This window comes from Elephas maximus, chromosome 21 (genome assembly GCF_024166365.1).
Source record: "Elephas maximus indicus isolate mEleMax1 chromosome 21, mEleMax1 primary haplotype, whole genome shotgun sequence".
Taxonomy (NCBI): domain Eukaryota; kingdom Metazoa; phylum Chordata; class Mammalia; order Proboscidea; family Elephantidae; genus Elephas; species Elephas maximus.
Window position 1 is genome coordinate 40971657 of NC_064839.1, and position 13090 is coordinate 40984746.

Sequence of the window (13090 nt, forward strand, 5' to 3'; positions counted from 1 at the left end):
CTCCCTTACTCCCAACTCTCTATTCTGACCAAATATCATGTTAACTGCTCAGTTCTTGCCCCCCACCCCAGGTACCCAGGATAGGAGGAGGAACGTCTGTCTCCTTCAGTATGGCCCCAGGCCTGTCACAGAATATACAGTTAGCAAATATTTGCTAAGTGGGTTAATTGCGGAGGGTGCAGAGTGGGGCTAAGGCAGAGCCCTAAATGGAGAGGGAGGTGTCCCTCCCTGGGAGCCCACCGTGCTCTCTCCCCCACCAATGCCAGCACTTCCCAGCTCATTCAAAGGAACCCAGGAAGGCTGTCTAATGCTCACTCATCCCAGTAGGGCCAGAGGAGAGCCCCCACCCTGATGCCAACACACTCCAGTTGGCGGCCCCGCTAGGCAGCCTGTTCGGAACAACATCCTGGTTGTTGTATGCTGGAGCTGACAGGGCTGCCCCACAGGCCCTGGCTGGCTCTGAGAATGGCCCTTATTGTGTCCCTAGGGCCCATCTAGGCGCCAGACCCACCCAGTCCAGCAGGCCCTCAGATGGGGCAGCTGGGGCCTTGGACATGGGTTGGCACGTGCCTGGGGAAGCCAAAGCCAGTTGCTGGGTATTCAGGTTTCTGCCTTGACTCTGCCAGCTGTATCGTGGAGCCCTGAACACACTCTGAAGCTCTGGTATTCCCAAACTCCAATTCCAGAGGTGGGTGCTACCTGCTGGCTAGAAGTGGAGAGAAGAGGGACATAGTAACAAAGCCTCCTCTCCAAGGAGGCTTCCTGGATGCCCTGGTGGCAAGGGCCCCCACTCTGTCTGCACCCCCTCTCCCAAGCCCCTAAACACCTTCGACCTCCTAAAGAAAAGCTCCCCAGCAATCCTTTACAAGCAGGGCCAGCCTGGGCCAACCTCAGAGGGCACCAAAGGTACCACATTTGACCAAAGATCCCTCTGCCAGGCTGGGCTCCTCACCTGGCCTGCATTCATTCACCCTGCAAACATGTTCTCAACACCCACAAGCTGGCTCAAGGAGGAAGCTGGGGACTAAATGGTCCCTACCCAAGTCCCTAGGGGGGCAGACAGGGAAATGGGCAACGGTGACATGAGCGTTAGACTGATAATAATAACAACAGTGCCCAACACCTTTACAGCACTGACTCTGTGCCAGGAGCAGTGTGTGTGTGTTGTTTTTTTTTGCATACAAAATCTCATTTAACACTTGAAACAACCCTACGAGATACTATGATTACCTCTACCTTTCCCATAGAGAAACTGAGGCTCAGTGCTGTTACCTGACTTGACCAGGGTCACACAGCCAGCAACAGCAGAGGGTGAGCTAGTGCTGTATGACAGAGTGGAACTGAGGGGCGCCTGGGCCAATGCGCAGGTTCACGAAAGCCAGCAGTGGAAATTTCACAGGGCTTTTCCGTCCCTCCCTGTCCTCACCACCACCCACCCACATACCCCAGCCCAAGCACAGAACCTCACACACCAGCCATTCAGGAAACACTGGCTCCCTTCATACTCAGAACCATCTCGAACGTGGGCCAGATTTATTTCTGGGGTATTCTGTTTGCTTATCCCAAAGAGCCCACAGTGGCCAATGGATACAGGTTCAATGAGCATGCCCACCTTGCAGTCTGTGCCTGCAGTACGATGCGCTGCTTTTACATGGCCCTTCTCACCATGGTCTTGTAACTCCCACCAAATGATTGGGTGGGACTATGCAAATAAGGTGCTTATGGCCCACCAAGGGGATTGGACAGCTTGCTAATAAAGCAAATAAGGTGCAAGGCACACTTGTGGGGGCGGGACCATGTAAATAAGATGTATGAACCCTAACAAGAGGATTGATTAGTTTTGGCATCCTGCTAAGCTTAAAATGAGCCATCCCAGTAGCAGAAAGGGAGGACCTCACTACTACCAAGAAGAACCAGGAGCAGCACATGTTCTTTGGGCCCAGGGTCCCTGTACTGAGAATCTCCTATGCTTAGGAGCCAGAGAGCTGTGACACCAGAGATAGTGTAAGAGGTTGAGAAGAGGTAGCAAGTGCGTAAGAGAACTGGCCGGCAGGAGACAGCATGGTAGGCTTCCCAGCTCTTGCAGTAAGAATGTTGAGCATTTTCGGGCAGAATGCTGGCAGAGTGGGGTGCCTCCAGGCACTCACTGGGCAGAGCGAGATATCTCTGGCCACTTACTGGAAGAGCTAAAGAGCTGTGTAACACTTGCCTATGCAGGGCAGAGGCCAGGCTGGCCCAAGAAGCCTGAGGGGCCGAGGGCCAAGAGGTCAAGGGCCAGAAGAGGCCTGCTTGTGGGCACCACTGAGTAGCTGTCCTGACTGAAACAGTTTCCTGAGTTGTTCCTGATCCTGAATTGTAACTGTTACTTCCTGAATAAACCCCATAATCGGGACTACTGTCTTTAAGTTCTGCATGGCTATTAAAAGCAATTACAAAACCCAGCAGAGAAGTAGAAAGTGCCATGGGAGGGATGGCTGTTGTTAGAATTGGTAAAAAGGTTAGAGAGAGGAGGTATGTCTGACCTCCACCTCATGTGGGCTGATGCTGATGGTGATTCTCTTTCCCCTTTGTGAAGTTAGAGGAGGTCAGATGCCCCCACCATGCCATTTTTACAGCATCCACAATCCCTTCTTGCTCATGGCCCCCTGGGAACCCTGCTGGAGAGCAAGCAGCCACCTGGCCACAGTGGGTCAGGGTCCTGCCCATTCTATCTCCCTGCCTCCCAGTTCCAGGTGGGGTTCTAGGGCACAACGTCTCTTCCTTGCTCAGACACCCACCACATGCCCACGGTGGGCTGAACTCTAGAACCAGCCAGTCACAGGTCCCTAACAATCTCCCTAGTACTCTCCCTTCCCACAAAACCTGAGATATCCAGATGCAGGCTCAAGTCCTTGGTGCTGGGCTGGCAGGGAGCAGGAACATGGGTGAACCACACAGCCCTGAGCTGCCCCAGGTTCCTCCTCCCCCACCTGCCTCAGGAGTACCAATGGGGTCAGACAAGAGAGGAGTGTTATGTGGGGCCTCAGCCCCATGCCCAAAACCCAGCAGCCAGAGGAAAAGTCTGTTAAATGGGCAGTCAAAAGCCACCTGTGGGTGGTTGCTGCCGAGGCCCCTCCAACCAAGCACAGGCATGTCCTGGCCTTGGCTGCAGTGGCAATAGCAGATGCCTTTGTGTCCAGGGCCAACTCTGGGACCGGAAGTATTTCCCCACCCCTCCACCCCCACCCTGCAAGCATCTCAGGCACTGTCCCTGGAAGGCTGGGCAGAGGAGAGGCAGCCTGGGGAGCAGAGAGGTGGAGCAGGCACGAGGGCTCTCCTCTGCAGCACATGGCATCTGCAGCCCCTGGCACACCGTGGACAGTGGGAACAGGTGGGACTGAGGCCAGAGCACCAAGGAGCCCATGTGGGTGTCATGAGGGCAGAGCCCCTGCCCTCCAGCCCCTTCCAACCCCCTTAGAACCCTCACTGCTGCCACCCAGGCCAGGAATGGACCCAGGCTTGCCTGGGAGCATCTCGGTATTCTTTGGATCAGACCGGCTCAAGATCACTCTTGTCATCTGGCCTCTCAGCAGGAAGCTCGGCATGAGGCTATTACTATTACTTCAGAAAAAGCACCAAGCCCAGAATAGGGGTAACCTCCCCTGCTCCACCCCAGCTTTGCCATCATTTGGGCCAGAGGACAGAGTGTCAGTCCAGGAGGGACAGCAAGGAATTCCTCTATACAGGGCTTGGTTTCCCACCAACACCTAAGCCCCTTACAGCTCTACTACCCTCCAGTTTTAAATGACAACTTCAAGCTGCTCTTGAAGCAGCACCATCTGCCTGAGCAGAAATGGGGTGGGGGCACAATGCCACAAAAAATGGGGTTCTCCAGCTCAAAAAAAGTACCAAACCCCTGATTTCTGGGAAGGGCAGTAGAGATAGGGGCCTGAGATGAGGTCCTGCCCCCCAAAATCCTTCCACCCCAGGCCAGAACCCTTCACCCCACTCACCTACAGGTGGGAGGGAGTTAGGGCAGGAAAGCAAAGTTGGGCCAGAGCCCCTTCCCAGAGCTCAGGGAGCCAGAACAGGGGATAACCAAGAGCAGAGCCCCACCTTCTTGGAGCAAGACCACCCTGCGGTCCCTTATTTGGGGCCCTAGGACCCAGGGGAAAGGAGTCTGGCCCAGTCTTTTTACTGGAGGACTCCTATCAACCCCGACCCATACTGCTTTCTCCAGGAGGCCTCCCTGGAAGCACACCTCTCTTGCTGTTTGGTCCTGGCTGCCCTACTGGCCCTGGGCTTTGATCCTGGCTGCCCCAGCTCTCTGAACTTCTGCAAAGGGAGGGTGGGTCTGCAGAGGGTCCACCAGGCAGAGGAAAGAAGGGTGGTAGGATTTTCTTAAAGGACAGTGGATGCCAGGAGGAGGCCAGGAGCTAAGGCACAGCCTTGGAGTCAGAGGGGGCCTGCAAAGTTGCCAGACCCAGGAGAACATAGCAGCCCCCTAGGGACCAGAGTTACCTGACTCCAGGCAGAACAGGAAGGGCACATGTGCAGAATGCAGGGCCATGCCAGAAGACTGCGCTCTGGGTCCAGTTCTGTGAGGACCAGTGCCTGTCCCACTCTGTGCCTCAGGAATCTTTCCTGCTTGGACAGGATGCCCTAGTGGCACTGCCCTTGCTTCAAGCCCGGCCCAGGCCTGAGGAGACTGTGCCAGCCTACTGCACTCACACCTCTGCTCAGTACAAACAGCAGTGATCAGAGACTCCATTCCTCCCCCCTCCTCCCTGCAGGTGACTTTCCTGGAAGAATGTGGGGCTGACCTGCCTTGCCCCCATCTAGCTCCCACTGGGCTCCTTCCTTGCCCAGGGGAAGAGGGTGGTAGTGCCAGTGCCAGGAGGGCATGCCAGCACCTCATCCCTAAGGCTCCTTTCCCTGTGGGCTCTACCTGTACCTGGGCCCTGTTCCCCGGGGGGAACCTTCTCTCTCTGCCAGGCCTCCCCATGGGCGGGGACTCACCGGCCTGACCCCTGACCAACCAGCTCGCCATCTGGAGAGAGTAAATGGGCGTGTCTCCCGGTGCAGGGCAAGCAGAGCATCTCTAGGATGTTGGCAGCGTGTGCTTACAGCCTCCTGGTCAGGAAAGGGAGCCGCTGACCCCAGTCTGGAAATAGAGGCCCCAACCCCACCTAAGGCCCTCTGCCCCTGTTCACACGCACCCCCAGACCTCAGCAAATCTCAGTTTTCCAGAGTCCCTCACATGGCCCTGGCATCTGGCCTCAAGCAGCAGCAAGAAGAGGCTGAGTACCTGTGGCTGTGGAAGCCAAAACAGACTCCCCAGCTCAGCTGACGGTCAGGGTAGGGGATCCTCCAACAGTGGACTGCAAAGCCCCCACGTCTAAGCTGCAGAAGCTGGATCCTGGCCCCCTTCCATCAGTATTCGGTTCTTATCGTCGCTTTTGCAACTAGGGCAGGTAAAGGCCGAGGAGCGCCCGCCCGCCCTCGCTCTCGGAATCCAGCGCCGGCGGGCTGGAGTGAATCATTAACCGGCTAGGGATGGCGCTCCGGCTGCGCCGACGTCTCTGAGGACGCCACGCACTCGCTTTCCCGGCCCCCAACTCTCCCCCTCGCCCCCACCCCAAAACAGACTGATGGATGTCAGACCACCACTCCGTGTCTAGGAAGCTCACGGTCACTACCTCGAGGACCGCCGCCCCCTGTCGTGGCTGAGGAAACTGAGGCTCAGAGGCAGGGCGCGCAGGCCCAAGGTCACACGGCAGGCGGCGGCCCGCAGGGGGAGAGCGGGCCTCCAGCCAGGAACTTTCCCGGATCCAGGAACTTTCCTGCCGGCCCGCGGCCCCTGCGCCCGGCCCTCTCAACCAGCCCCGAGGCGCGCAGGTCTGGGTTCCTCCGGGGTCCTGGCCTCCGGGCGCCCCAGCCGAAGCTGGAGGGGTCCAAGGACCTCGGACCCCGGGCCACTCCCGCAGAGCCTCAGGCAGCCTGTGGTTCCCAGGACCCACAGGTCCAGCAGGAAATGCCACTCAGTTAACTCCTTCCCGCCCGGGTGCGGGCAATACGGTTGCCTCGAAGCCGAAAGCGGACTGGGCCAGTCGCTCCTGGGGCGCAGATCCCACCCGCCATCCCTAGTGGACCCCGTGCCACGCCTGCCGGCACTCACCAGGTAATTCATCGTGTCGGGCGGCTGGGGTCCCCGGCTCCCCACAGGACCACACACCCAGCTGCCCGTGCCACGCGCCCTAGGGGCTCCGAGTGCGCCACAATCTCCCGGGTCTCAGGCCAGCTGCCTCCGCCACCAGGCCAGTCACTGCCACCGCCACCGCCACCGCGACCGCCACCGCCACCACCGCCCAGAGCCGGTCCCACCTCGCTCCGCCCGCTGCCGCCAACGCCGCCGCGGCCCAGCTGGCCCAGCCCGGCTCCCGGCATGCCTGGCCGCGCGCGCCCATTGGCCGCTGCGGCTCCCCATGCAAATGAGCCGCCCACTGTGCGGGGGAGGGGGGAACGGGACAGGCGGGCGCAGGCGCGCGCTGGCCCAGTGGGACCGCAGCCCGCCCCCCAGGAGCTAGGCCCCAGCTCCGAGCCAGACTAGCGCTGGTGCGCGGGATATCCCTTCCTCCCCAAATGCCGGTCCCCGCCCCTCCATCGCTGGCCAGAACGCGCACCTCGTGGGGCAGGGGTGGGGGGCGAGATCAAACCCGTTGCCATCGAATCTGAATTGCCCTCCTCCCCCAGCGCACCACACGCCGCAGCCCCTGAGGTGCTGGACCACCAATCTCGGGACATTCTCACACTCTGCGTATCCATATGGCGGTCCGCCTTAGATCTGAATCTAGAGGGAATGGGGAAGGGGCGCGCCCAAGCCTGCGGAAAAATAGTAATGACCACGGCACCAACTCCGGTCAGGCCTACCCTGAAAGGGCCCTCGGGAACGATAACTCAAGGCGGGGAGGCTGGCAGCTCGGCCTGCCGCTTTCTACATACATACTACGGCACATCCGTTGGAGTGCGCCAGCCTGTGAAGACTCAGTGCCCTGGCCCCAGCCCACCAGGGAATAAGGGTCTCCCCACCTCCCACCCTCTTGAATTGAATCCAGTCTCCCTGAAGTTATCTTCGGCGAGATCTAGAAGGAAACTGCTCCAGAACTGGACAGTTCTATTCCCGGGTACCTTCTCTTGAATCCTCGGACGGTCAACATCCTGGGCCACTCACTCACAGAGATGTGGAACTGTCAGGCAGCTCCCGGTGCCAGGGAAGCAGTGAGGAGACCCGTTGGACCCACAGCTCCCCTCACTCCACCTGATATGCATCTGACACCTAGGGCTCAGCAGACTCAGCCCTTGGCCAGGTGTGCAACCTCAGGTAGGCCCTCTCCCTCTCTGGGCTCCTTTCTAATCTTTAAGATGCTGGACTGGTGCAGCCCAAGTCTGGCTGGTCACAGGAGAGCTTGCTAAGAGATTCCTAGGGAAAGATTAGACCAAAGGACTAATGAACCACAACTACCACAGCCTCCACCAGACTGAGTCCAGTACAACTAGATGGTGCCTGGCTACCACCATTGACTGCTCTGACAAGGATCACAATACAGGGTCCCAAACAGAGCTGGAGAAAAATGTAGAACAAAATTCTAACTCATAAAGACCAAACTTACTAGCCTGAGACTGGAGAAACCCCAAAAGTATGGGCCCCGGACACCCTTTTAGCTCAGTAATGAAGTCATTGCCGAGGTTCACCCTTCAGCCAAAGATTAGGCAGGTCCATAAAACAAAACGAGACTAAAGGGGCACACCAGCCCAGGGGCAAGGAATAGAAGGCAGGAAGGGACAGGAAAGCTGGTAATAGGGAATCCAAGGTTGAAAAGGGAGACTGTTGACATGTTGTGGGGGTGTTAACCAATGTCATAAAACATTATGTGTACTGCTTTTAATGAGAAGCTTGTTTGTTCTGTAAACCTTCATCTAAAGTACAATTTAAAAAGAGAGAGAGAGATTCCTAGGTCCCATACCTCCAGAAAAAGTGGGAGTGGGGGACCTGGGCACTTGCATTTCCCAAAAGCATCCCAGTGAACCACTGCACAGCATTCACAGCATGGGGTTGCGGGGTGGGAAACAGTGGGATTTGGACACTATGACCCAGGGTCCCCGAGAAAGGAGAAACAAGACAACCAGTTGCCACCCTATGCCCTCCCCAAAGCTGATACCCTCAAGTAGTCCACTTCCCCACAGAAGAGGAGCCAACTCTCAGGACACACCTTCCTGCTTGTTTCCAAAGCTGTGCCCCAAGGTCAGGCAGGAAAACTATGGCCCCAGCCCCCTCCTAAACCCTGACTCTGTCTAGCCACTGAATCCTCAGCTAGCTGGCTCTCCAGGTTCCAAGGGAGCAGATCTAAAGCAGCTGGACCACGCAAGGGAATCTGTGTTGGGGGTTGGAGGGACTCCTCTCCAGCAGGTCTCTGCAGGGAAGGGGAGTGGGGAACACAAAAAACCTGGCCTTCAAGAGGACTGGCCTCTGCTCTGTCCTAGCTGGCCACAGGGTGGGGGCTCAGAAAGGAGGCTAGCTGGGATCTCAGGGAAGGGGAGACCCTCCTCATCTCCGGAGCTGGATTAAAGCAGTGCTGGGGCAGGACTGCTGTTGTGGGCGGGCAGGCGGGGGAGGGGAACCAGGCTCAGGCAAAGGCATTTCAAAAATTTGCTCCTTTTCCACTTAAACTCCCCCCCCCCCAAGTCCCTGCCTCCCAGAATGGCATTTCCGCTTTGGAAACAAGGCCTCAGGGTCTGCTTCCCACTGTGTGTGTGGGGGGGGGGTACGGAGGAATACCCCCTCCCAGGCCAGAGGGTGGGGGACAGGTACCCACTGGGCAGGCTCTGGCTGGGGCAGTTGAGGGAGCAGAACATCACTCCACCCCCAGTCCAGCCTCCCAGCCCCTCTGACTGTGAAGGAGTGCTGACAGTGACACAGTGATGCAGCACCTGGTACCCAGCAATGCCTCTATGCCCAGCCCCATGTCAGAGGCCATGTGCCCATTTCAGGCCCACAGCAATCCTATGAGGCAGGCTCCACAATTAGCCCCATTTTACAGATGAAAAGGCTGATGCACAGTGTACTGACCCTTGCCCATCCCTTCCCCCATCCCGGCCACAGAAGGGACAGAGCTGGCAGCCAGGCAAGGGATGATAGGGCTACTAGACTGTGGCCCCCCCTCCCCCCAGTCACCCTGCAGCACATTCAGGACAAAGCAGGAAGGGAATCAAGGGGCAGGGCACTGCAGGCTCTGATGGCAAAAGCCCCTGTCACACTCAAGACACCAAAAGGACAGGCAGCTGAGATCCAAACACACCCCCAGACAAAACTGAGCTCAGAACTGGGGGCTTATAAGAGCCCAGCAGTATCACCACCCCACTGAAGTTCAGCCCCCGTTAGGGGGCTGGGGGTGCATAAAGTATTTCCTGATTGGGTGGGACATCAGAGTTGGCCCTGGTGGGAAGAGCTGGCCTGGGTGAGGAAACCAGAGGCTGCCCCAGTCTTGAGGCTGGGGGGAGGGAAATGAGGGGCCACACACACACACACACACACACACAGAGAGAGAGAGAGAGAGAGAGGCATACCCGCGCAAATGCATACACACACCCAGTGGGACTGGTGGGAAGCAAGGGGTTCAGGGAAATGTTCATTCAGGCAGGAAGGAGGGAGGCCACTGAAGAGGAGGATCTAGAGAGTGTTGCCGGTGGCGGGAGATAGCAGGAGCACTGCCCAGACACCAACACCTCTGGACAGTCCTCAAGTCATGTGAGGAGTCGCCTGGTACCTCCGGCCAGGCTGAGGATGATGAGCTCACAGGCTGAAGGGGATGTCACCAACCCCTAGGGCCTGGAGCAGCTGTCTGTTCAGGGAACATGGTAGTCCTGGCATGCAGGGACACTGGTTCTCGTTTGTTCATTAAAGTGTCCACTGGGGGGAAGGGCTGCTGCTTAGAGTAGACCCTAAGTGGGGAGAAAAGCTGGGGATGTGGTTCCTGCCCTCTGGCTTTCTGGGGTCTTATCCTTCAGTATAGAACCACTGTACAAAAGAGCTATTCTTGCTTTATATCCAACAACGTCTGTTGCAGCATTTATAACAGCAAAAGGGGGGAGGCATAACTTAAATGCCTAGCTCTAGGGGACTGGTTAGGCAGACCACAGCCTCTCAATGGAATATTGTGCAGCTACTAAGATGGCCACTTTTGAGAACCGAAATAGTGGAGGAAAATGCCTGGGACATGCTGAGTGAAAAGAGCAGGCTAAAAATGGCTTGCACAATGCGATGTCTACAGACCCTTCCCCTCCCCAAGTCTTGGCTCTCCCAGCTGCACAGGAGAGTGGGCCTGGTGGGTCAGCTGATGGCAGGGCTGGGAGCAGCAGCAGGAGAGGATTTCCTGAGGCCGGAGGTGAGTGCTGCCAGCCCCAGGGGCAGGAAGAGACCATAGACTGTATCTGAAGGGCCACAGGAGTTGACGTCTTCCCCCTGGGCTAGCCATGCCCCTTATTAGCAAGCTCAAAGCCAGGCTGCCAGCTGGAGCTTGCCCTGCCTGGGCGAGGATACAGGGACCCTTGTAGGTGGGATGGGCTGGCCCACAGAGGTGAGCCCACACAGGCTGGGCCCCTCACACACCAGAAGTCAGGGGTCTCACTGCCGCCCTGGGGGCCAGGACAGAAACAGCACTACCCAGAGGCTCAGACAGGGGCAGCGCCTTGCTCAGGTCACACTGCCAGAAAGTAGCAGAGCTTACAAGCATAACCCACCCATCCAGCTACCCAGGTGTGTCCCTGCGAAAAGCAATGCCCATGACTCAAAGCAGGGAGAGTGTTCACTCTTAGGGCTGGAGCTGTCAACCACAAAGAGTCTTCCAATCCATCCTCCCCTGCTCCCCAAGGCTGGAGTGCCCACAGAAGCAGTTCATTTGTTCATTCCAGTGGTGATAGAGGACTGTGGGAAGGAGGCGGGCCCTACACTCTGGCACCAAGTACCCTCCCACACCGCACTCTAGCCCCAGCCACCCTCCTGAGCAGGGATGCTCTGCCTTGATCCAGCTGTCATCCCCTCTAGCATCCCCTCAGGCCAGTTCTCACAACCAGAAGTAGAGACCTGGGTGTAGGGCTGGGCTACAGGGGCTGGGACACTGCCTCTGAGGGAGGGACTCTGGCCTCCCTGCCCTCCTGAATCCAGGGCCCCACCCACTTCCCTCCTCCATTCCGGCTCTCTCCAGAACAGGAACTGGAAGGAGCAGAATAACTCTCCAAATTATTTTAATTGCTTTTCTAATTTGAAAATTAAAGAGCAGGGAGGCAACTGCAGAGAGGTGCTGGCTTCAGAAGGGGCTTCCGAGGCCCAAGGCTGGGGTGCGCCCTACATGGCCGGGCCCTGGGGTACTTCCCAGAGGCTTTCCGCCCCACCTCATAGGGCCTGAGTCCCCCTTCCCTTCTTCACTCTCCTCTTCCACCTCCCCACCGCTCTCCTAGCAGGTAGTCCAGTGTTCCCTTGTGTGTAAGGGGCGTGCCTTTTGTCCTCCTGGTATCCTGGTAGGGCAGCCCCTCCCCACTGCAGTCCTGCAGAGCTGCCTGGGGACGGAAGCAGGCTGGCAGAAGGGAGCGGGGGAGGGAGGGGCTTAGTCCTGGCTGGAGAAGACTGGGATGGAGAGAAGCAAGGGGACAAGTCCTTGTCACCAGAGGAAAAGCTCAGCTGCTGGTGGCCGCCAAGGGTGTGGTCAGGAGGCCTCCCCAGGCTGGCCATCTGCTTTCGTCTCTCCCCATGGCAACCAGCCCCAGCATATCAGGGTAGCCAGAGGGGGGTGACTTCACATGCCATCTGCTGCCCACCCCTAGCCTGCTTCCACCAGGGACACAGGTGCCTGCACCCACAGATGCTCACAGAGAGACACAACAGGGTTGCCTAACCACTGGGCTGGGGTATTCAGGCCTGGGGGGCCAGCAAGTCATAGGAGGAGGCTGGGGAAAGTAGGGTGGGATGCAGGAAGGAGTGGGTAGGGAGAAGGCAGAGCTATAGCAGCCACTGGGAAAGCACTGCTTTCTCTCCCTCCTTAGCCCCCTCCATGGGGTGGTGTGGGGTTGGGCATCCCACCTGAGCCTGCTCCAGCCTACACAGAAAGGCTCCACCTGCCAGGAAACCCAGGCCCAGAGCCCTTGCTTAGGTTTAGCCTCTAGGGACAGGAGTGGGCAAGGTTAATGACTTCAACTGGCCTTGGGAACTTCAGCTGTCACTGTGCCTCTAAAAACCTCTGTATGCTCATCTGTTAAATGTAACACCATGGGCAGCTGTCTTCCCCACCCCTAGGCCCATGGGATCAAAGGCACATGCAACTGTGCAGGGCACAGTGCACCCCAGCGCCCTGCTGACGACAGCCTCACTGGAAACCAGTCTGCACAACCACCCAGCTCATGCACACACCCTGGCCCACTGCGCTGGCGCCAGGGTGCACCCTGTGGCCTGCACCACATGCAGGAGCACACTCCACTGAGCCCAATGCTTCGGCTGAACCCTCCCTCTCCTCACCGCCACCACAAACACCCCCTCTTTCCCCAAGCCCCTGAACCACAAAAGGAACAAACCCTCCTCTGAGGCAAAATCTTTCCTGGGAGCTCTGTCACCCTCCAGATCCACCAGCCAGCACTGAGGGGTGGGCAGGGCAGCCCCTTAGCCTGTGGTTGAGTGGGGAGGGGCTGGTTAAGGTGTCCACCATTATACATCTTCTGATGTGATGGCTACTCTTTCAGAACCTATGTGTCTGTTCCATGCTATACTAGGACATGGCTGTGAGCAGGACAGTCCATGTCCACACCCCAGGGTGTGCAGGGCTGGGGGAAAGTGCACAAACATAAATCCATGAACATTTGTGGTGATGAGGAACAGAGCAACAGGGAGGAATATTTTGTATAAGGTTCTTAGGCGAGGCTTCTCTGATTTGAGCAGATGTGTGAATCTTTTGCTACAAGTACCTGAAGCTCATTAAAACAAAAAAAAACCCACTGCTGTTGAGTTGATTCTGACTCATGGCGACCCTACAAGACAGAATAGAACTGCCCCATAGAGTTTCCAAGG

The 13090-nt window shown here is 57.5% G+C and overlaps 1 protein-coding gene across 2 annotated transcripts in view; it reads right to left on the minus strand.

Moving 5' to 3' along the window:
• The window catches only part of BCAR1 (BCAR1 scaffold protein, Cas family member), a 41671-nt gene that overhangs the window by 22007 nt on the left and 6574 nt on the right, over positions 1–13090 (minus strand). The window contains exon 1 of one of the 2 annotated variants that reach the window (XM_049864943.1): positions 6158–6359. The exons of the other annotated variant lie outside the window; for it this stretch is intronic. Coding sequence (XP_049720900.1) covers positions 6158–6169 — 12 coding nt within the window. The 5' untranslated portion in view covers positions 6170–6359. Of the gene's footprint in view, positions 1–6157; positions 6360–13090 lie in introns of those variants that run through there. 2 annotated transcript variants of the gene reach the window in all.